Source organism: Notothenia rossii (genome assembly GCF_949606895.1).
Source record: "Notothenia rossii genome assembly, chromosome: 6".
Lineage (NCBI taxonomy): Eukaryota > Metazoa > Chordata > Actinopteri > Perciformes > Nototheniidae > Notothenia > Notothenia rossii.
Window position 1 is genome coordinate 30,180,591 of NC_136909.1, and position 24,503 is coordinate 30,205,093.

At 39.5% G+C, this 24,503-nt stretch overlaps 1 protein-coding gene across 3 annotated transcripts in view; it reads right to left on the reverse strand.

The window, feature by feature from the left end:
* The window catches only part of ksr2 (kinase suppressor of ras 2), a 103,591-nt gene that overhangs the window by 64,011 nt on the left and 15,077 nt on the right, over positions 1–24,503 (reverse strand). For all 3 annotated transcript variants that reach the window (XM_079687773.1, XM_079687774.1, XM_079687772.1), the window contains exons 2-5: positions 23,682–23,822; positions 22,402–22,552; positions 9,806–9,841; positions 8,401–8,902 (exon numbers count right to left, since the gene is read on the reverse strand). In XM_079687773.1, the coding sequence (XP_079543899.1) occupies positions 8,401–8,902; positions 9,806–9,841; positions 22,402–22,552; positions 23,682–23,822 (830 nt within the window). The remainder of the gene's footprint in view (positions 1–8,400; positions 8,903–9,805; positions 9,842–22,401; positions 22,553–23,681; positions 23,823–24,503) is intronic.

Consider the following 24,503-nt stretch of genomic DNA (forward strand, 5'->3'; position numbering starts at 1 on the left):
GATTTGTTGAGACAAGTACATATTTGTTTGACCAACAAACAGAAGATTGTAATTTTGTGTTGAGCTTAGAAACACATTTTCCCCTGCCCAAAAAAGCTGTACGTTAAAGAGTTATTTCAAAGGTAGTTGTCTTGTGAGTGTAGAGAGCAAAACACCTTTGTTGTATTCTTTGGATAAAATTTAAATACAAATGTCCATTCCTGTTGTGTAAGGAGTGTATTATCTTGTTCTGTTGTTGTGAATTCTTCTCTGAGAAATCACTGAAAAGTTGTTAAGTTGTTAAACCTTTTTTTGCTTTGTTCATTTCAATATGTTGGCCTTTTCAAGTGAGGCACATCTGGCTATGAAATGTCGACATCTCCCCTCTTCTACAAGGCTTACGGACATTTTGGACATAAGGAATTAAACCAAACTCAAACTGAAGTTCATATAAAGGGCTTCCCTGGTCTGTGATAAGACTCTAGAGTAGACCTTTATAAATCGATGGTTTTCATTTTGGTTTTGCTTAATGATTAGTGGATTAAGTAAATATTTGCTGCCTCAAATGTTCAATCTTCTATCTCTGCAAAAAAAGAGTAAAAAATAGACTTATTTAAAAGTAATTTACCACTTTGCCAAAGTGAATCCGTTTCTAAGTGTGAACTACGGTCCCCTACTGTCAATGCATACTACTAATGCACATTTTGTCACTTAGACTGATTTCAAACTAATTATGTCTTTAAACTAGACAACCCTTGACTCAGCATTTTCTTTTTCATGCTGGGGAAAAGCTCATTAATTATATGGAGGCACATGTCTTTTGATACTTTCTAGTCATCACACATTAATATAGATCAGGGATGGGCAAATGGCGACCCGCGGGCCGCATGCAGCCCCCACCTCCTCTTTTTGCGGCCCTCAGATTAATTTATAAACAACGTAATTAATAAAAGAAAAAAAATATATATCTTTTTTTTTACTTGTAGTAGGCTACTGATACCGTCCACTAGACTCCTAGTTACGTCGCGAGCTGCGTACATGATTTCAAATACCGCAAAATAATCTGTGACGCATTTTTGTGTATTGTGTTTGTTTCCCGGGGAAACCCTCACAAGAAACACCGGCTGTTGTTATGTCTGCTGTGACGTTAAGTTGCCTCTTGTAATTATGCCTTTACAAGCTTAAAAGTTGTATTTATCATCTGAATTTGGCGAATATTCTTAAAACCAAGACTTTGTTTATTTGAAATCAGATGAAAACAAACTGTCACGGACCCTGCCGTGTTATCTATGATTACTACGCTTTTCATTCATAATTTTAGCGGGAGGGAGGGGGAGTGGTGCTGAGGAACAGCAGAGTGTGGGCTGACAGGTGTCTGTGTTGACATTCCCCTTATTGTGGAATAAGGGGAATGCAGAGACTGGCTACAAGTGTTTTAGGTTCAAGTTAGACAACTAATATCTGGGTTAGTGTTCATGACTTCATGTTTATGTCATCTTAATGGTTAATCTCAATACACACACATTTTCCGTGCTTTCCAATAGTTTAAAATAGTTTTATTCCACTGTTTAATAACTATTCAATACAAACATACCACTTGTAAAAATGAAATAACATTTCTGTGAACTGATATTTGTTTAGTGAGCTTATTAGAGGATGTTCCCATTTTTGGGGGATGTTCCCTTTGATTGTAAAATGTCAATGAAGATGTCAGACTTAGTATATTTGTTAATAATTACATACAACCACATACAACACATGGAATCTTTTGTGTGTGTGTGTTCCAAGTGAATCTGCGGCCCCCTGGTGGCCAGTACATCAATGATGTGGCCCCCACCACCATCAAAGTTGCCCATCCCTGATATAGATGTAGCATATTCTTCCTGACCTGCATATTTGCTCCAGGCTTTGAATCAAATCTTGCCTTGTTTTGATCAGAAACAAGTCATTATCTGAAAGGCATTTGGTTGATAAAAGATGGTAACAATGATGCAAATAATACAAAAACGTTATTACCGTTTCCCAAAAGGCAAGAAAAACCACTAGGATCCTAAATGCTAAAGTAATAGTGAAGTGCAGGAAATGGAACTGTGGAATTGTAATGGTTCCCCCAGTGAAGGAACAGACAAAGTGTTGCTTGTAAATGACTTCACATGCTGCCAATTCTGCTACCTGTTAAACACATGCCAGAAGCTCTATTTTCATCACATCCATCAACAAAAAGTCATTACCATAGGAACAAGAATAATCTGCTCAGCACCATCTCTCGAGAGTTGCTTTCAATTAAAAGGCTGCTAAGCAAACTAGGGCTGCTTGATTATGGCAAACATCATACTCACGATTATTTTGGTCAATAATTGATATCACGATTATTAAATACGATTATTCATTGACTTTGAAAACATCCCTTTATTGAACTTTAAAACAAATACAAATAATAATTTGAACAGTATCTTTTTAACTGTTGATTGCCCTGAACCTATAATTCAACTGAAAAACCAATACAAAAATAAATAAAATAAATGATACATTTATATTTACATTTAAATAAGTAATATCAAAAATAATAAATACCAATAAACAAGATCAACAAATACTTTTTTTTTACTAAACATATATAAAATAAATTAGATCAAATATTTTGCAGTGCACGGTCACAACCTAGCAAAGCAAAATAATCGTTTTTTTCGATTATGTTGTTTTCGTAATTGTGGCAAGCCAAAATCGTAATTGCGATTAAAATATGATAAATTGCACAGCCCTTGTGCAAACATAGATCAATTATAAAATATTACATGTTTCAAATACATATCTCTTACACAATTCTTCCATCAGAGTATATGCCCAACTAAAGCAATATTTTATAATGAAATTACTCCCTATAATCAGAGGTAATAAATAGGGATTATTCCAATAATATAATTATAGACAATAACAATGTTTTCCTTTCATACCCTCAGGTGTGCATTAAATACAGGTTATGAACTTATATTTAATTTCAAAATGTGACATCACTTATCTACTCAACCCATATTCGCTATTCAGTTATGTTAACCCTACTGAGAATCAAGACCTCACGCTACAGGTCTTTCACCTATAAAACCGGGCACAGCCAATAATGACCATTACGGAACTGTCCAAAAACAGTAGAAAAGACCAAAGAAGTCTGAAGAAAACTGAATATATTTCAACTTGCACTTGACAGGTGTTGAGTAAGAAGATCAGAATGTCCCCAAGGAGGTGATTTGTAGTTTTCTTAAGCATTAAGACTTGCAAAATTGGTATGTGCATTATCTCAGGGTGAGGCTTTAATGGAATCATAGATATGACTGAACACATTTGTAAGGAGGTAATTTGCTTATTATTTCTAGGGAGGGATGGATACTAGCCTGTGGTTCACGTAAGCTGAAAGGAAAACAAATTATCTCACAGACAAACAACGCATTAAACCCAGAAGCACACAGCTCTAAAGAAGGAGATGAGGGTCCACAGCAGATCAGAGCGTTTGCGGACATTTATACATAAATAGAGTGGAAACAGTATCAGCCCCTGAAAGCAGAATCACTCCTAAACTGTATCTAAAAAACACATTTGTGCAGCGGAATAAGAATAAATGTTGAAATGGAGGCTATTAGAGGTTGGAAAGGCCAGTAAATGTCCTGAATGCACTTGTAGCATGTAAATGTAGCCAGCTGTATTATCTATGCTTTTAATGTCTATTAAGCCAAAAACATGACTATAAACCATATTTGAAAATAGAAGTTGATTTGATTATCAATTAAATTAGTGTAGTTTCTCCAATTAGATAAAATACTGAAAAAGAGACAATTCTCTAGCGAAGAGATAGAATTATCTGACATTAGTGTGCTCATGCATAATCATATAATGCAATTAGTTCTTGTTTTATCTCTGAAGTGAATGGAAATACTTGAATATTTCAGAAGCAAAAAAGACAAATATGACATTCCACAAAATAAAGTGTCACTAATCAATCAGTGCCAAAACCAACATAAGCTTGGCTTTAAAATGGTATGCTGGGTTAATTCATCTATACAGTAGAAGTCTTTGTGCTGTATTATGCAGTGATAATGAGACATAAAGCCATATCATAAAGATTTTTTTTTAAAAACGTCTCTTGGGGTCAGAGAGTCATCGCTGGTTATAGTGTCCTGGCCGAGTGCAAGGGCAACTAAGCAAAAGAAAATAAGGAGCACAGAGAGCTTATTAAAATCAGGTGGTTGCTAATAGAGGGGAGGTATAGGTAGTAGAAAGAAGCTGATTTCACGGAAAAGCAACCATTTAAGTATGAAATAGTCAAAGGCTTGTCGGTTTGCTTTGGTGAAATATTTGCATTAGGGATGTCATGAGAAAGGAGTCTTCAGTACCAAGTCGGTGTCAAAATTCTGAACACGTGACTTGTTTTTATAAGCAAGTACTGTGAGTCTCGCAAAAATAACGTTGTAACGTCTTCTCGAGCAAGGGGATGCACCCTTCCTCTTTTAATGCAACATGACGTGAACAACAAATCTGTGTTGTTAACAACAGGAGAGTTACTGGGTGGTTGCAATCTTATAATAATGAATAGCAAGCTAACTGCTAATGTCAACAGAGTGAGGTTACATAGAATCATATTGTAATTGTCCTATTGGAAGGTAAACTATTACATTAACATGATGTGTTCAAATGTTGTCATGTAAAATGTTTGATTGTTAAGTTAAGTTGATATGCTTGGAAATATAATAAATTATTATGAAGTACACAGCATTTATTGTTTGGTTTTCAATTTGTTTTACAATGGAATTGTATCAGGTATTTGTATTGGCCATAACATTTCTGCTGTCGTGACATAGTTTGCATGTTGTTTTTGATCCCAGAAAGGCGAAGAAGCCGAGGAATAATAATTCCATCGCAGGATTTAGTAACATATAATTGTATGAATGTTCAGGCTTCTAACTTTAGGTATTTACTCTTGCATTGAGGAAAAAGCAGACGCCAACTTAGCAATGAAGCCAATTCCCACACGCGTACAGATAGGAAGCAACCCGTGACGTGTGCCTCAAGCCAGAACTGAACCACATACTTAAGGCTTGCCAGCACCATCCTCCAACCAATTACGATGTATTATGAGAGGTACTTGGCTATCAGAGAAGCCAGCAGATCTGCCCTGTCTCGATGAGTTGCAACATTTCCAGGCACACACAGGTCATTGATTAGAGGGGCTCAACTCACAGCCTCAGTCTATCAGCGCTCAGGGACCGGTAATCAATTCTCTAATGCCGTTTGAGCCTATTCACCGCAGCAATGATCCACTCCTCATTTTGCAGATACAGACACACATGCCCACGTGGAAGGACTGGCCATCGTAAAAGCAGGGGACAACTCCCAAATATTAACTTACCAAGTGAAGCAGTGATGGGGCATTGTCATCTAATGACATTATCAAAATGAGTGCAGCTCTCCTGAGGCGGACTCTGGTTCCTGATTACCTGGCAGCGCAGGACCCTGTTCGTGGCCAAATCTGATCAGCATAGCACCAGACACAGGCATGGCCGGTCAGCGATTCAGCCCCGCGGCCCCTTATCTCTACCGACAGGCTGTTGTTCCTTTATGGGCAATGATGTACTCCCAAGAATTAATCTGATTGGGCTCTGGTGGAAGATTATGTTCGAGTGAAACTACTGAAAGGAAAGCACGGGCCCTAACTTCCTTTCTGCGCTACCCTCGATCAGATGGAATTACGCTGAGAGACCTTGTACAGATCAGGGAGAGCGAGGACTGAATCTCTGCTTCAGGCAGGTCGTCTGCGGAAATGGACTGACCAGTAACAACTCCGATTATTGCCTCCAAGAAACTTTTTAAACAGGATAATTGACAGTCAAACAAATGTGTGCAATAAGAACCATGTTGCCTCAGTCCTAAATTACAACGTTATATAGTGTAATTGTGTTGTTGCTTCGAAACCATCTTCCTTCTAAATACTTTTCACTTTCATTTTGTATATGCTTGCTAACAATATTAACATAATTTTACATTGGTGGCATCCTAAATGCAGGGCTTTTAGTTAGAACGGAGAATTTTTACAATTGCTACTAAATTAAGAATCTGAATACTTCCTCCGATGATCCCTATCATTTGTATTATCTTTCAAAGGCAAGGTTTTCTGTTGGCATTACATTCAATTAGATTGTATTTCAACATGTTAATTAAAAAAATTAAATACAATTATAAAACGGACAAGTCAAATCAAGCAATCTGATTGGTTCTCAGCCGTGATATAATGAGCGTATACCACGGGTAGAATTGTAAGTTACTTTTCACAACAAGTCAGTATCCCTCCGCGCCTGAGAAAAACAGTATACAGTTGGACTGAAAAGCCATGCAGTTTGCTTTTCAAACTGGAACAAGAAAGCAGCGGAGAAGTAACGGGGCAGAAACCCTCCTTTTTACGCAGCGGTCCAGACATAGACATCAAACGGCAAAACATATTCAGTGTGCAGTTCCTTTGGCATTAGGGCAGGGATATCTAGATACTTTTGAAGGTTTGACATAATGAATTGTGCTACTTTTAAAGCAAGCAACAATGTTTTCAAATCTGTAATCAAAGAGGTCCGCAAAAACGCTATCGACCAATCAGATTGCTTGATTCGACTTGTCAGTTTTATAAATATATTTAAATTTCTTCCGTTACGAAACAAACTTACAAAGCACAAGATGAAACATTTAATATTAACTTCGACCTCCGGGGGGGTCTTACTATGGAGGAGTGGATTGAGGAGTGCCTATCTCCAGAAAAAAAAAGCACCTAACGACGACATGCAGAGCTACGTGAAGAGCAGGTAGACCAACTGGAAAACTACCACCATTCAAAAGCTTTCTGATGCGGGTCTTGAAACAAAGCAGAGAAATTATGACCGTTAGTGGCCCCACAGGTGCGAAGCTCTCTCCAGAGCTACTGGAAGCCCAATCTCGGGGACCGGAGAAAGTGGAGCAATATTCTCGCCACGCCAAGCAACAGCCTAGAACAACCTCAACCTATACAAGTAACCACGTAAGCCATGCTACTGATGCTGGACAGTTTTTCAGTGGTTGCACAATAAACAGCAACATACTTTACACATTAATGTAAATAAACAACCAAATAATGGATCAACGCTCTCTGTTTAATATGTTCGCTAGCTGTTAGTGTTGTTGCATAGCAACCACCTCGCACTATGTTTTGTGCAGAAGGCAACGGAGGGATTTTATTTTTGAACATCATTATTTACTGATAAAAACTATTTAAATTTGAGTGTGTATCTTTCTTTCATATTGCCACACTTGGTAACCGTTTTATAAAAGCAATAGCTCACTTCAGGCCGTGATATATGCTCATTATATCACAGCTAAGGGGGTTGTAGACCCTCCGCTTCGCATCGGGCCGAACCACGCCCCTTAGCTGTGATATAATGAGCATATACCAAGGCCTGTCGTGAGCTATTGCTTAATTATACATGAAGGTTCTGACTTTATGCACAAATCCAACAAAAATAAGGCATTTGTCAATTCTCGTAGGTAAATGCTTAAATCATGTACATTTCCATTTGTGACTATAGTAAGAAAATGTGCTTGGTTGATGCGAGTCATCAGGTTTTGCTTCAGTAAAATGTATCAAAGAAATTGACCTGATTGTTTAGAAGAGGGTTGTTTTAAAGGAGCATGTCATCTAGGATTCAAACCCACACATGCAGGGCCCAATGGGTTAGCACGCCATCGCCTTGATAATGCAGCCACCTCGTCTCCTGGGCTGGCTTTTAGGGTGACCTCACATTGTGTTTTCGTAAAAGGAAAACTAAATTGAGCTTTTGATGTAGTGCAATGTATGAGTGGTCCGTAGGAATTAGCTCAAAGGGTAGAGCACCCTTTGAGCATGTGAAAAGCAGTGGGATCTAGGCCCACAACACTCTCCTGCTGTGGACTGATATTTACTGTAACTCAAAACTAAAGAATCAACTGATAGTTAAAACTTTGATCTGAAAAAATTATAGAAGCACTGATACCCGGTTTAAAAAAGTGCCGAGCTAGGGAGCTTTTTTATCAAACAAAACAATTACCATACACAGTATGTGTATATCTGCTTGATAATCCAACATTCATAATGATCAAAACTAATGATTCAGTTTGTTTTTAAACTGATTAGGAGTATCATTAAATGTGAAAATACCTTTGCAAGCATCACAACACATTCATAACTTAATAGTTTTTGCCAAGTTTCCATTTCTGCATTAAAATACCTGTCAATCAATTATAGAGTATAGAATGTTGGTGGTAATTTGACCTCAGTGTTTGAATTTGGATCACGGTTTGGGCTTTCAAATGAACAACGCTACGACAGTTTACAAATCCAGTATAACAGTAACCCAAACAAAAGAGTATAACACTTACTTTGGTGTCTGTGTGTCATCCAGGCGGTTCCCCAGCTGGAACTCGTGGGATTTGCTGCGGTGCAGTGCGGTGAAGCCCGGCAGCAGATGGATGAGCTTGCGGCTCGGTGGAGGTGGTGTGCCCGGGGCCTTCCCTTTGTTCCTTCGCCGCATTGGGGGGGTGCCAGGCGGGGTCATGGTGTTGACCACCAAGGGAGTCCGAGGAGGCGTGTGGCCAAAATGCCTCTGTCGGGGAGACGGGGGCAGAGAGCGATGACCAAAGTCCAAGGGAGGGAAGAGCCCCGTGGATGGGCTTTCGACGGTCAGCCGATCGGCATATAAAGGGGGGGCCAGGGCCTGGGGGCTGTGGCACATGTGCTGGTTGTACTTGGACTGGACTTTGGGGCTTTGGGAGAGCTGGTACCGGATCCACTGACTGACCTCTGGTTGGCACACTGGAGTGTTCTCTTTGCCCGATTCAGAGGTGGGCCACTGGATGGACCAGTCCTGCTTCGACTGGCTCCCTGTGGGAAGATGACACAGATTCAACACCAACAGAACACCTGGTTGTGACAAACTAAATAACCCTAACACCCTAGTTTACAGGGTTTTTTTGCGATGCAAATCGTTTTTATTTATTTTGACTACGTTTTTTAATGTCTGTTTGTATCCTCTCCTATAAACCTATACAAGTGATACAAGTTTTTGTGTTGATGGTGATCACAGGTTCTTTTAAATACCATCTGCAAAATAAACAGCAATATTTATAGAAACGTAGGTACTATAGATAGTACACACACCTCGGTACTTTCATTTAAATGCTTTTTTCTGAATAATTAGACTAGATGAAAACTGTCTTATGTAAAAATATGTTGCTGTTAAATTCTAACATTCGTTTTTGGCCCTCAGTTTATCTCAATTGTTTAAGTCAGAGGGGGTCAAAACTTAGCCAAATAAATCAATGTCTGCATACCACTTAGTTTTTGCTTAATATGGTGTATCAAGTTAAACTAAAGTGGGTCTTGACATACACTTAAAACTGAATCATCAATTAACTTTTCTTCTTGATTGCAGCGGTAAGAGTAATCCTGACGGCAGGCAAACATTAACAACCAGCAAATGTGCTCAATTTGGTTAATGAAGAATTAACTCAGCAGTTATCTGATGTGATCGCATTAGTAGTGCCGTGGTGTTCAAATATGCTGATGCAGAACAGATTAAGCATGAATGAATGGAGCAGCAGAGTGAGAACAATGGAAGAGTGAACCAAAACAGAACAGGTCAAAGCCGTATGAGTCATAACACAAGTCGACTTCTACCCAAAACTAAACTTTCTGTTGAATGAGAAAGAGAGAGAAGCAGAGGCAAAATAATTGAAGGTGAGCAGCCAAAATGAGTGTTTTTGAGCTCAGATGACAATACGTTACCTCCATTACTGTGCAATTTATCCTCCTCAAGTTGTTCTTCAGAAAGAAACGGGGGGGAAACAATGTGTTTATTGATCTGGCAGAGACGCAGCTGAAGTAGTCTGCAACAATCCTACTTTTCTTTCCATCTGCAGTTATGTATAGCCAAAAGGCTGTTCAGCAAAACAAAACTATGTTGGTGGAATTGATCGGGGCTATGCTTTAACTCATATCTGACTCTGAGCAACATTTACCTCACAGTCTTCAAAAACTGCTTTTGACCACAAAGCCACATTTAATGCAAATTTCTGTCAACAAAAGTACACTTTTTTATTTTTGTGTCATTATTTTTTCTACCCTGCGACATTGTCTCCAAGGAACTATAAACATCAAAAACACAAACTTCAAACACAATATAAAACCAGCAACATCAAATGAGCTTCAGAAAATATCTCCCATAAAAGGTCCCGGTGGAATTGCTAAACTTGATGAAAAAAAAAAAATGCCTGCAGCCTTTCCTATTCTGTATGTTATGAAGAAGAGGCCACGAGGAACGATGAGTTCTGGGAAAAGAAACAAGGGACATAAAATGGGGATTTTCAAGGGTCCCACTTCTTCTTCTTTCTAAATATATGCCTACTTAAGTCATAATGGCAGGGGGGTTTCTTACATTTCTTATTAAAGAGTTATTTTTTATCAGAGGTTATGCTAAGAAAATACCGAAAGAAAGCTAAACTTTTAAACAGATGCCCCTGGAAATTGTTAAATACAAATGTGACATAGATCTGAACACGTGAAGTGTTATTCATATTTTATATTGATGCCTTTTCCAGAAATAAACATCACATTTGCAAAGATTGATCAAGAACATACGTCCTGTTGACTACTGTAGCTCGATCCTTGGATATTACTCAGTAGGGTCTCTCGAGTGAAGCTGTAGCTGCCACTCTGTCCTCAATGTGGCTGTGTGAGTACCACAGGTGCCTGAACCCACATTAAGAGGCCCACATCTCAACCCTAAAAACCTCTTCAGAAATCAAGTTCCAGGGAGGATGAGGGGGCTCAAAAGACTGCTTGTCCACCAATGTGAGGGGGGGGATGCTTAATCAAGCCTCTTTTATTAGCAGGAAAAGCCATAACCAGCCACTCATAAATGTCAAAGTCCAGCTTGACCCAGCATGAACGACTTAAACTAATGACCAGTGAAGAGTTCTCACCTTTGAGGCTGAGAATATGGATCTGTTCTATAGGGGAGGTTCTGGTTTCCCTTACATTTTCAATCAAAGGGTCTCTTATTCTAAACAATAGGGAAATGGCCGAGTTTTGTGGCGTCCATTGCTGTCTGTGCAGTGTCATTTGTTCATTGTTCATCATTCAGGAGGTTTTTCACAGGAATAGTATTATCCTACTCTTTAAAAACAAAAACACAATGATACAAACAGCTTATTGCTAAATATAATTTCTCTGAATACTTAAGATTAAGATCTTCAGGTAGTTTTAGAGTTTAACCAAGAGTCATACAATATTTTAATATTCTCCTCATCTATAAAACAAATGGATATGGTGAGTCAAATTGGTAAAGACTTGAATGAAGCAGTTTCATTTAAACTAAAGGAAGAACATCTCTCTCTGTGATTCTCCGACAATGTGCAGCTGCAGTTCAAGTTTTCTCAGCTCGTTCTTTAAAAACTCAAAAGTGAGACATTCAATGACTACCTTTCTTCATCCTAAGATCAAATATGTGTGTTATGAACCTAATGCTTATAACTAGATACAAATTATATTTATGTTAGACCAACAGACAACAAAATCCAACGGACCATTACCTTCATTGAAATTATGAATATTTCTAGGTTTGACATTTTTGGAATTTATTAGGATGACTCAAGTACACAACTCAACAAAATGTTAAACTTATAGGTCTAGTTAATATTTGACATTTTAATGTGGAAATGTTACATAGTACAGCTAACATGCACACCTTTCATGCTGCCATAGCCTCAGTAGGGTGGTCAATTCAGATCAACGTGAAGCTGATTGCTTTAGTCGGGTCCGGAGGTGTGTTTTGACACATTGGCCAATTTGACCTGTCCATTTGAAAACCAGCACCTTGCAAAATCTAACCAGATTGTTTTTGGAAGTGTGGACCAATCACCATAAACCCAAATTATGTGCTTCCCTTCTGTAATTACATTCTTGCACGAGACCGCCTCAATTTAAAACTGCTTTTGACAGTTCTTATCAAGCTGATACCCAAGTGAAATGCCTCTGCAAGTGAACCAATGAACTTAAATCACATTCATAAAACTGTTGCTTCAAGTAATGAGTCAATCCATCAAGCGCACTAGTATCTTAGCAACTGCTTCCGCAAAAAAAGTGACAAGACTCGACTTATGAATATCTTGTTTCACATGATCTCACCTAAGCCAAAGCCTCAGGCAATCAAAAAAAAAACACATGCTGCCAAACGAGATGAAGAACACAGACTGAGAGTAACCCCTTTGAAAACTGTGATTTGAGTTCATTTGCGTAGCTTGTGCTTGTTAGAGAGACAGTTTTTGAAGTTACTTTTCATGCAGGGCATTGATCGGATTTTTTTCAGAACCCCATAATCATCAATCTTCCATTCTCTCGCTCCTCCTGAATAACGTCGCATTTCCACCTCCACTGTCGAACCAAACAATGCACCTGAAGCATTTCGCCTCTCCTCTGCAGTGATTAATGCAAGTGGCACACCCCAACACCATTGTTGTGGCAATCTTAACATGCCGTGTGGCTTTTGAGAAAGGCAGATAACAGCGTTATAATTTCATTTCATTTCATTTCAAACCTTTATTTAGACAGATTGGCCTAATTACCTCTAGAATGTGTTGCTGCTTTGGGCTAAATGGCAGTAAAATGCCACGGGACAGCGGCTGGTTTATCTGACGGCCGCTGTAAACAGGATTTGGCGAAAAGGGCAGTGGCTGCGTTCAATAGATGAAGTGTCCCTATTGAATCTTGAGTTTCTTGACTCTTTTAAGTTGACGGTTCATGGACCTTCTCGCAGTGTAGTCAGTGGGACTCAAAGTCTGCTAATTAGATAACAGCCAATAAGGATCACCAAGGGGTGTTCAGGAAGATGGGGGTTCGGTCAATCTTCTGGTCCTTTCTTCCTTCCCCCGTTTCATCTACTCTTTCTCTTCACGACATGACAACGTTTTTCTTCTTCACCTCCTGTCGTCATTAGCTCTTTCTCCCCCTAATTTTCTCTCATGTTATTCCACATCCCCCTTCCCCCGCATGCCTCCTTCACTTTCCACTCCTTCGATCTCCTCTCTCGCATATTCTGTGCCTCCCTCTCCTCTGCCTTTCTTCGATTCCTTTTTCTGATGGCATTTGAAGCCAATTAGGTGTTTGTGAAGGCGTCTTAAGATCGAGCATGGGGACTTTCTTTTTTTTTTAACCTATCAAAGATTACAGGTGTAAAGTCACAGAGGAAACCTGTCATGCTAAGACAAGATAAACACTATTAGCCTGATAAAAAGACAAACTCATATTTCAAAAGTTGTCCATGTGAAAATGTTTGTCTGTGAGAGTGTGCGAGGACTTGTCTAGAGGGACGGGCTGAATAATGTGTGTATATTGCGGCACAAAGGACCGACCGGCTGCCTCCGAATTGTATGACTCATCCTCATTGCAACTCTTGGACTGCAATCCCAAGAGCCTGTAGTGAAACATTCTATTAACTTAGCATTAGTTTCCTTCCTCCGCCATTACACCACAGAGCGCCATACATTCACGTATTATGTTCTCTTCTGCTCTACATGTGATGTAGCCTACAGTACGAACTGCCAAGATTGCAAAGTATATGAATGTCATTGTCTGCCAATTTTAACATAAATCGTGATGACTCATAAACTGGATCAACATATTTTCCTTTTGAAAGGAAAACATGTGCCATACAATCTGCAAATCCTTTTTCTCTCATTCATGATGGTTGAAAATATCTGTACCTTTGCAACAACGTCTAAGATGTAAGAACATCCTCTGCTTCTTGCTTTGCGGTGTGTAAGAGCTGCATGTCATCACAGGGTCCGTAATGCCCTTTAAAAAAAAATGCTCTTCTTCTATTTTTGCATATATTCATGCTGAAACACACAAACTCACACAATCCCACCAACTGTGCACACACACAGATGTGCAAATGTGGGGATGTTGTGAGGCAGTGGCATGTCTCCCTCTCCGAGCTCAGTCTGGGTAAGAATATGAAGAACTTTTCCGCCCAGCCTCTACTATTTATCTCGGCTCAAAGTGCCTCTCACCGCTCTGTGCACTGCCGGCTAGAGCCCCCACCCCTTAAGAGAGCCCATTAGTGACCAGAACCTGCCTCTGAGGGAGGGAGGGAGGGAGTGAGGGGAGGGGAGTACGGTTGAGACAATGGTCAAAGAAGAGAGGCAGAAAATAGATTGACAAACAATAAGCATGAGAAAGAGAAGGAAAAAAGTAGACGGAAAAAATGTAACGAAGACAGAAGAGGATAAACATAGCCCAGACCTTCATGGTCGATTTTGAAGGATAGCAGATTGTTTTATTGCAGTTTCTTAAGCTATAACCCTTAGGTTTGACAAAAGAAACTTAGGTGCTATGTTTTTCTAGAGCTTTCATCCACATTACATGGTGTTTCAGTAAATGGAGTTTGCTTATTGTGACCGACGCATGGATCCTTGGTCATGAAATAACAGGTGGTCACACAAAGTGGACATAACCAATACGTTGTTCTAATTGAACTGTTCAAGGTTTAATGAATCTATCCATAAATACATGACAATGACAATGCTGCTGTCCAATTAACCGATGCAAGTAACATGTATATATACAAATCATGCTGTAAGTAACACAGCTGAACAGCAAGGGAAATGAACAGACAACATAAGCTTTCTGTGAACACCAAGACTGAAATCATTGAGGTGCATAAAGCTAGAAGGGGGCAAAGGTCCTACACAGTGAGTTCATGCCAGACAAAGATCAGGGAGGCCATTCGCATCCAACCCTTTTAAAACACAGTGGGTGGTTTCATCATTTGTGTCTCCTTGATTTCTTCACTTGCTTTCCTTATGTTTTATCTCCTCTCGGCAAAGATGAAGCGAGGGCAAGAGGTGAGGATGCATGAGCTGAAGATGCCAGATGAGAAATCCTTGGTTCAATAGCGCCAAGTCTTCATCGACGTCAGTCAAGACGTGCTGCACAGCTGTGTGTCATGCTTGGAGGTGTGGCATTTATACGTCACCCCGCATAGGGTATTTCTGTGTTTTCTCGCTCTGAGCTCCTTCAGAAGCCTCCTCTCTCCTCAAAGTGCAAGGTGGAGGTAATGAGATGTATTCTGAATATCCATGTTTAGTTTATGTGATGACATACAAGATATCTACATCCAGTGAAAAAAGTAAGATGCAGCTGGAAGATCCAGAAAAACTTGGCAAACCATGAGTGATGATATTAGATTTTATTTCATGTCCTGTTTCCAAGATCAAGAATCTACTTTTATACTCAGCTGTAAGTTAACTGAGAGCAGTAATATGTTGATTCTAAGACACAATAAAATGTCAGTCTCTTATAAATACTGACAGAACTGTGAGATAGCTGGAAAGCAATCAATATTTTCCAGTAATTTACACATGCTCACACCTCATATAGTGTTTTTCTCTTTTTTCAGGCCAGAAGGGAGAGGGCAACAGGATGGGGGCTTCGGGAAAAACAGACAAATAGCAGCAGTTGCTTAAGAGTTGGTGCTATAGTTGTAGCAGGGATTGTCAAAGCCACTTTATGCAACTAGGTGTGAAGGAGCATCCTTATGGCATTCTTGCAATGGAGTATTAGGTCAAGAATATACATCAAATATCAGATTATATAATATATAATATATCACACTCATTCTAATAAAAAAGGAATATCTACAGCAGGTGAAAGACGGGAAAGAATCCAGACTGAAACATTTTTAGATTCATTATGAACAGCCAAAGTCTAAGACAGTGACAAAAGAGAGCTGGTCTCCAATGACGCCTGAAGCCTGCTCTGAACCCAGCTGGACCGAGGCATGGGCGGCTGGGACCCCCTGACGGACCGCCTCTCTGTCTTCCTGGATCAAATCCGCCTCTGTCCCCAATCAAGCCAATGAGACGGAAATTAAAAAAGTTAGAGAAGCCCACAGGTGGCGAACAACTCCAGCAGTCTGACAAACCATTACAGAGTCCAGCTGTGTACCTGCAGAATCACAAAGAGCCTGTTTTTCAGGGCAGTGCAGTAATTACAAACTGGGGAAAAAATAAATAAAAAAGCTTTGAAGAACTGCCAAGTTAAACCTCCTCTAATGAAACACTCTTTTAATAAAGCACATTTCTGTTAAGGGCACATTGAAGAAAAACTACTCGTCAAATTAATTTGCTTAATTATTCATCAGAGCTTTCCGTCTGAAAGGACATCTGTTACAGAACAGAGCGTGTGCGAGAGTGTGTATGTGTGCGTGTGCGTGTGCATGTGTGTGTTTGAGTGGGAGTCGAGGAGAAACAGATATGTTATCAAACGGGTTTACAAAAGGTTGTTACTCAACACAAGGACCAGTTTTAGTGATGTAATACTGCCCCCTTCTGGTTCGTCTGTATCATTGCACAGTCTTTGACCTAACAGACTGAGAACACAGAGTGGCCTGTACCGCCACCTGGTGGAAAGCATGAAGCAGAGAAATCCACTTGTGTCTTCACAGCATCAGCAATACAAGTCCATACACACTGTTTGCGACAGCCGAAAAAAATACAATACAATACAAAAAATACACCGAGCCCATCTTTATATGGACTATTTAGAGCTAGGTCTGCAAAATAAGACAAATTGCGATTTATTTGATTGATTAATATGATATGATTAACGATATGGAAGGAAATGATCATTTTTGCATTATAATTGTCATTATCATTTAAAATATAATAAAATACCTATAGTAGGATTTTCAGGAGGGTCTGTATGGAAGAAGTATTTTTTGTTTAGTCTGTAGAATATGATTTGTATGAAGGTATATCTCTGCAGCTCGACAATACTTTATTCAAAATTACGTTTTTAACACAAATCTGGCCATAAACAAATATTAGGCCTCCTCGCACTAGTCCATATTGCGATTATAAAAATGTTCCATTAATTGTGCAGCCCTATCAGGAACATAATGGTAGAAAGATATAAACATCTGATATTGTTAGACAGGCGTTTTATAAAGTGTCTTACGGCTAAAGAATAAGAGTGAACATTTCCTATTTTAGGGTCCTTAACAATCACTGAGGCCCAATCCCAAACCACTATGTTAAAAACATATGAGGTTATCATGAGGTTGTTAACATCACAATTTATCAGTGGATGTTTGCTGGAACTGTTTGTAAACAGTGTGTTTCCTGACGGACACACACAGTGTTGAGTCCGGTCAGGTAGGGCAGCGCGTGAAGTCAGCACCGATGCAGACACAGGGTGTGTTTCTCAATGTCAAGGAAGGATGCTCCAGAGCCAGTATTTCAAGGATGCTACGTCATCGAGTCCCGCCGAAGGACTTTTCCAATGTCCAGGCTCCTTGGAATTCCGAGCCCGGCGTCCTTCGTAGCGAGACATTTCGAGGCTGCACACGTGTATCCTCCGCGGTCTTAAAATCCCCACAATGCTTTGCGCACGGACCAATTTCCAAAACTTTGGCGGAAATCGAGCTCCATTTAAGGCGGGGCCTCGCATATGACGGACACCTGTTAGCCTGTTCCACCATTCTTCGTTTTCCGAGGCAAGGAAGGATTCTTGCCTCACTTCTGAAGGAAGTGACTCGCAAGACATGTCCTAGCAAGGAAGCCGTCTCCCTAGCCTCGGAAAACGAAGAATGGAACAGGCTAGCAAGTATGCAGGTGTGCATCGTATGAGAGGCCCCGCCTTACATTTTCCGCCAAAGATTGGGGAAATCGGTCCATGCGCAAAGCATTGTGGGGATTTTAAGACCGCGGAGTCTACTTATGTGCAGCCACGAAATTTCCCGCCAGGAAGTATGCCAGCCTCGGTAGAATTCCAAGTATCCTGGATATTGGAACAGTCCTTCGGCGGCACTCGATGACGTAGTATCCTTGAAATAGTGGCTCTGGAGCAGCTTTCCTCGACATTGAGAAACACCCTCGCTGTTTGAGGGCTTGATAACCCACTCCCCCTCCACACTCGTTGGTTTGGAACAGCACTTAATGTGGCGGACCCTCCGCGCGAACGGAGGGGTAGTGTGTAGGGGTAGTGTGTAGGGCTAGTGTGTAGGGGTAGGGTGTAGGGCGTGGTTTGGGATTGGGACTTAGTGTCAAATGTCACCTGACCTGATAAAGCAGTTACAGCCAATCCCACATAAGTTTTCTTGTCAAAGCAATACAATCATTTTTTGCACAGATTTTACTCAGGAGTGGGTCTTCAACTAATCACAAGTTCAGCAGTTAAATCTCCTCCTAGATCATGAACAAATCTTCATGAGTAGGACACTAAACTAGAAATTACTCACGATGGTCAGACCAGGGTTTGTTCGGTAGCTCACTGCCATCCTTGTTTGAGTGTGCGAATGAAAGGCAATTTGTAAAGCACTTTGGATAGAACGTGTGATATAAATTAGGTCACTTACTCTACTCTTTAGTATGCTCTCTTGCGGACGGAATTTTAAAAATGTTAACCTCCGCAGGTACAAAACACTCCTAAAAATACAATTGTTCTTCATTGCCGTTCAACATGTGAACATCAACAAAGGCACGTTTTAGAGTTGATGTTTTATATCATGTGCAAAGTGGATGCTTTTACTGGCACATTATGGAGTTTCATTCATTTGTCTTTTACAGAATAAATGTGAAATTCTATGTGCAAACAGATATAAAGAAAGGACCGGCAAACCTGAGGGAGCCGGATGTAAAGAACATCGTGCCCTTGTGAAACAATTATATTAAAAGCAGCAATAAATAATAACTTGTGTGTTGTGAGATTTAAACTTCTACAAAAATAAGGATGTTATAAAAGCTGAATATTATTTTGTTCAGTCTTAACTACGATGAGCTCTGCTCAGGTTAAATGTGGGTGAATTTATGTGATAACATTTAGGCTTTGAATTCTTTTGAGGTTCTTGTACTTACACAAATATCAGAGTATGTTGTCCAATACTTAGTGGTGACATTTAAATATATAATAACCAATAACCAATTTATCATAATAAATTATGATACATTATTAAAAAACCTACAGTAAAAGGAGAAACTGTGCAGTTTTAGAATTGTATAAAAATAGCAAAATACCATTTATTATTATACATCTTAGAATTGATTGCTTCATATTTCACAACTTCATGAAATGAAAGCTGTTGCTTTCAACAGATGGTGTCTTATCACACAAAGATAGTTGTCTGGCACACAAGTAGAGGTTCACAACCTTTTTGATATGAAGTGCCATTTAAAAAAATTATTGTTATCACCGTGCCAACGATCGAGAATTATCAACGGGGGGTGGGGGGGGTTGAGGAGCTTGACGCTCGTCAACTATCAGCAGGAGGGCGGGGGAGCCTCGCTGCGGGGAAGCAGTGTGTGGACCTGTCAGCGCAACTCGTATGATGCCGAATTTAACAAAAACATTTAAATAATTGGTTTAAACGGCATAATAATAAGGACGATCGTCCGTTCTGTGATTCTCCAGAGCACACATGCTATGATATTAGGGTCATGCAGAGTGAGATGAGATCGCTGTCCCTTTAAGAGAGAGAGAGAGAGAGGGGTGTGGCTGCTGCATGTGTGTTTGTGGATGGTAGAGCGACAGTGAGAGAACCTATGGAGAGAACGTGTGTATGTTTCTGGAAGTGAAACGAGGAAGCAGAAAAACAGAGGTCTGTGATGTATTTTGTGAAACAGAAGAACAGCTAAATAAATGCAACGGCCTCCCAAGAAGAGCTCGCCTCTCTCTAAAGTGGGTTATTGAACCAGAAGCTTGTTGCTTCTGCCCTCCTCGACTACGGTCTGGGAGCCGACAGGAAAGTTCAACACACAGATGGCCAGTCCGCCCCTTTGTAGCATATTATTTAGATGAGAGATGAGCAGATCGCCACTGGGCTTTCAACTAAATACACAGCCACGCAAAAACTGCGGCATTTGTACAGCTCCTTATGGGTACTGCAATTTGTGAGGTGCTTTCCTCCGTGGTGAAACGATCAATACTGCACCACGGAGGAAAGCGGCAGAATGTCACCTGGAGATAAAGAGAGCGGGGCTGCGTTGCGTGCATGGCTTCCTTCTGCAGGTAACGGGGAGACGCACTCTGGCGGCGGTCTCGTTCAGGATCCGAAAATACAATTTAAATATTTGTGCACACTTATTCCACTTATTCCTAGTGTGCCACTGGTTACGGTGCTGCGTGCCAATGCTGGCACGCGTGCCAGGGGTTGCCGACCCCTGCTTTATACCTAACTCTGGGACTGGTATTGGATTAACACCACAGCAAGACAACTAGCATATTATACATACATCATGACAAACCTAAACATGTGGAGGGTTTGTCTGATTTAAACTTCATAAAGGGCGAGTAAGACGTTTTCTGACTGAAATCAGGAATGAGGTTGCTTTTTTGTTACATAACTTACATTTCTGTAATTGTTACACATCATAACAAATACATTATAACTCTTGTAATTCTAATCTTCTTTATATAGTCTATCACATAAATATAACTAAATAAAAACAATGGTTTGGAAAGGGCATAAATAATTCAAAGATTGTTTAGCAATTATTATTAAACCATTAAACTGTAACCTTTACATATTACAGTGTTCATTTGTATGTTGATTTAGGATTTATATTCTTAATAAAGCTTTATTTATAATTATGAATACCTGCATCATTGACACAACACTATATCACTGAAATGTACTAATCATTGTAGGATGATTAATGCCATATGGGCAGTTATTAATGTGTGGACTGATGTTTGTATCACACTCATCACAAATAATACGTTATTACATTGAAATATAACTGATTTTATATTGATTTGTATCACACATTATATTTTTCATAACTATGTTTCATTTGTTGTTTTGCCTGTTTTGCCATCCTGTCACTGTTAGGGATAGTCTTACACTGGGGCCTACAGTATACTGTTAGGTTTAACTCTAACCCTAACATGTCACCCACTGACACATTAAAAAATGTTTTAGGGTTTAACCAGTCAGGTTTAACCCTAACCCTAACGTGTCACCCACTGACACATTAAAAAATGTTTTAGGGTTAGGGTTAAACTGACTGGTTTTCGGACCTCCCCAGACCCCCCCAATAAAGCAAAACTGCACGTTTCAGAGTGGCCTTTTATTGTGGCCAGCCTAAGGCACACCTGTGCAATAATCATGCTGTCTAATCAGCATCTTGATATGCCACACCTGTGAGGTGGGATGGATTATCTCTGCAAAGGAGAAGTGCTCACTATCACAGATTTTTTCGGATTTGTGAACAATATTTGAGAGAAATGGTTATTTTTTGTATATAGAAAATGTTTTAGATCTTTGAGTTCATCTCATGAAAAATGGGAGCAAAAACAAAAGTGTTGCGTTTATATTTTTGTTCAGTGTATTAAAGTCCCCATCTAATTCCTGTTAACCTTAAAACCTGTAATAGCTGAAATAATTGTCCTGAGCCTTATGTTTTTAACTTCCGTTTTCTTACGCTTGATAGTTGTTTATGTTTGTTTCAGGAGTTCCAAATCAACATTTCATGAGAGTATGGTACGTTTATCTTCAGCACTTTTTGAATTGAATTTACATAATAACTACAGTTATCAAAAATGGCAAATGCCATGGGAGAAGTGTTTGCCGTTATTGCCCACCCCTAGCTCACACTTTACATGTAAAATATAACATGCAGGCCAAATCTGGATATTGACAATTGTCAATAAAGATTTGTTTAAAAGCTTTGATGTAGGAGTTTGTTTTCAAGAGGACGTAACACACCAATAGGCTTAAAATGGAGGAATCTGCTGCCTAAAATATCTGTGCTATCCTGTGTGCTGGGACGTCCTAAACTAAAGAGAAGCTTGCATATGGACATTGCAGGAGACGACGCAGTTGTGGACAGTTTAGCTAAACAAGATTTTTACATTTCGTAAAAAAGAAATGTTATGGCAATCAATGGCAGGATCAACCTGGAGATCATCCAAAAAAATGGATGCCATATTTTTAAGTGCTGAAGCTAAAGTAACATAGTATGTAAGGTGAATTTCAGACTCATGTCTTTAGAATTATACCAATCTTCTAGTTTGTTCTTTTAACTTATTATACTGTCTTTTTCGTACCTTACAAAAAAAGCATTTAATAAGCCGAGATTACTTTTTTCACTTAATAAGGGATAATGAAAGGGGAACATAGTCGTCTTTTACTGTAAACCTTTGAAAGCTTGTAAAGCAGATAATACCAAGTTAAATAGAAATGTACTTACAAAGCCACATTTCAAACTAGTTAAGAATGTAATTTTTCAGATTCTAGTGGTAACTGGCTATTTAAAGTCAGATATTTGAATGATAATGTGTGTATCTGTGTGAGCTTATCTGTGTGTTTCTGCGTGGACCCTCACCGAGCTGGTGGGCCTTTCTGAGGCAGGACAGGGAGGCGTTGAGTCGGGCGCACTCCTCTTCGTTGGCACCAAACTTCTGCAGCAACTCACACACCTGCTCCTCGCTCAACTCCAGCAGGCCCTCTAGGGTCACCTCGCCCGGGCTCATCTCCTGCAACACACACACACACACACACACACACACACACACACACACACACACACACACACACACACACACACACACACACACACACACACACACACACACACACACACACACACACACACACACACACACACACACACACACACACACACACACACACACACACACACACACACACACACACACACACACACACACACACACACACACACACACAGACACACACACACAGACACACACACACGCACACGCACACACACACCGTGTAAGTACATGACACATGCATTGTTACGATTAAATCTTAATGAAGGGAATGCATGGTTTGCACTTTGGCAGCCGCAATTGACAATGAAGAGAAGATGTGGGGGAAATGTTGAACCCCTTTTTTAGTGATTATGTTTTATCTTCAGTAAAAAGAAAAAATATGTCGCTGCGACAATGCTGGGTTGTCTATGTGACTTTGAAAAGCATGAATGTGGCTCTCTAATCTTTCACAAATGAGACAAAAATGTACAAGTTTAAGTTTAAAAAGCTGCAACTACTGTAGCTGACTAATGTGCTGAGAGACCTGCCAATCAAATAAAATGCCTAGTAATCAAATCATATACTAGCTTCAAAAGCCTTTTTTCTGAACAAACATTTCTCACATTTTAAAGCGATTTACAAGATGCGATGTTTACTATTGAGAGCATACATATTGGTAATGTTTTTATTACAAGAGACAAAAGCTTCCTTGCAGCCAGCATCTAGCGGCTGTAAGTGGAACAGCAGCTTATAACATTTCTGCAGTGCTTGAAAGAGAAAATTTATCAATTATAATAAGAAAAAGGCAATATGCAAAATAAAACATAAGAGCAAACGCTAAACTAAAACCAAATCACACACAAAGCACATTCAAGTAAGCAAGTCAGTGAAAGGTGAACAGAGCAGGTGACACATTTAATGTTGAAAATGATCAATTCTGTTGTATAGACTTCACAGTCATCTGCATGATATTTTGGTTAGACAGAACTCTAACCTTTACATCATCAAAACTGTATTTTTTATTTGAGCAATAAAACATTAAATTCTCGCTATGCGAGGTAAGATTTCCTTTTATAAAAAAAGACGTGTGTGTGTCTGTATGTATTACCTGTGTGACCTCCTTCCTCAGGTTGACGATGCGGAACCAGTGTCCGAGGCGGGGGAAGTCCTCCAGCTCCACACTGCGCTCCTCTAAGGCCACTTTGCACTTACAGGACAGCTGGCGGCTGAAGTACTTCACCAACTTCCCCTGAGGACAAGAGGAATCGATACTGTGAGGCAGGGCTGGACATGTTCTACTTATTTTCAACTATCAATATAAACAATATATATAATATGATAGCTATTCATTTGTTTAAAGAAGAACTGTCCTGCACAACACACTGAAAAAAAACGAGCTTTGACTTTAATTAAATGTATTATGTCAACAGATTCACATAACTGTATTAGGTTAGTTGTAAGCAATAATATTTAGTTGAACCGAGTATTTTTTATTTATACTTATTATTGTTGCTTATTATGAATACATTGAATTAAAGTCAACTTTTTAGTTTTTTCAATGAATGCAACTCATTAATTGTTGTACTGTAGAAGAAGAAAATAAACTATATAAAATATACTGACTGAACTTACTTTTTAGCACTTCACCATAACGTATGTTAGTGTTTAATGAGAACAGCATAGTCTTTGTTGATTAGGTCTGTTCTTGTCACTATCAGGATTAACAATAAATAAAAACCCAATAGTGGCATATGCTGCCTAGTAGGCCGGTTCGAACCCCGATTCGGCCGAACATTCAGGCAATGTCCTCCCTTGTCTCCCCCTTAATCTCTATAATAAAAGGCCCTCTCTGGTTAAAGATACTTTAATACATTTAAAAAACACAGTAGTGGAAAAAGTGGCAGAACCACAGCAATCCTATTTAATCATG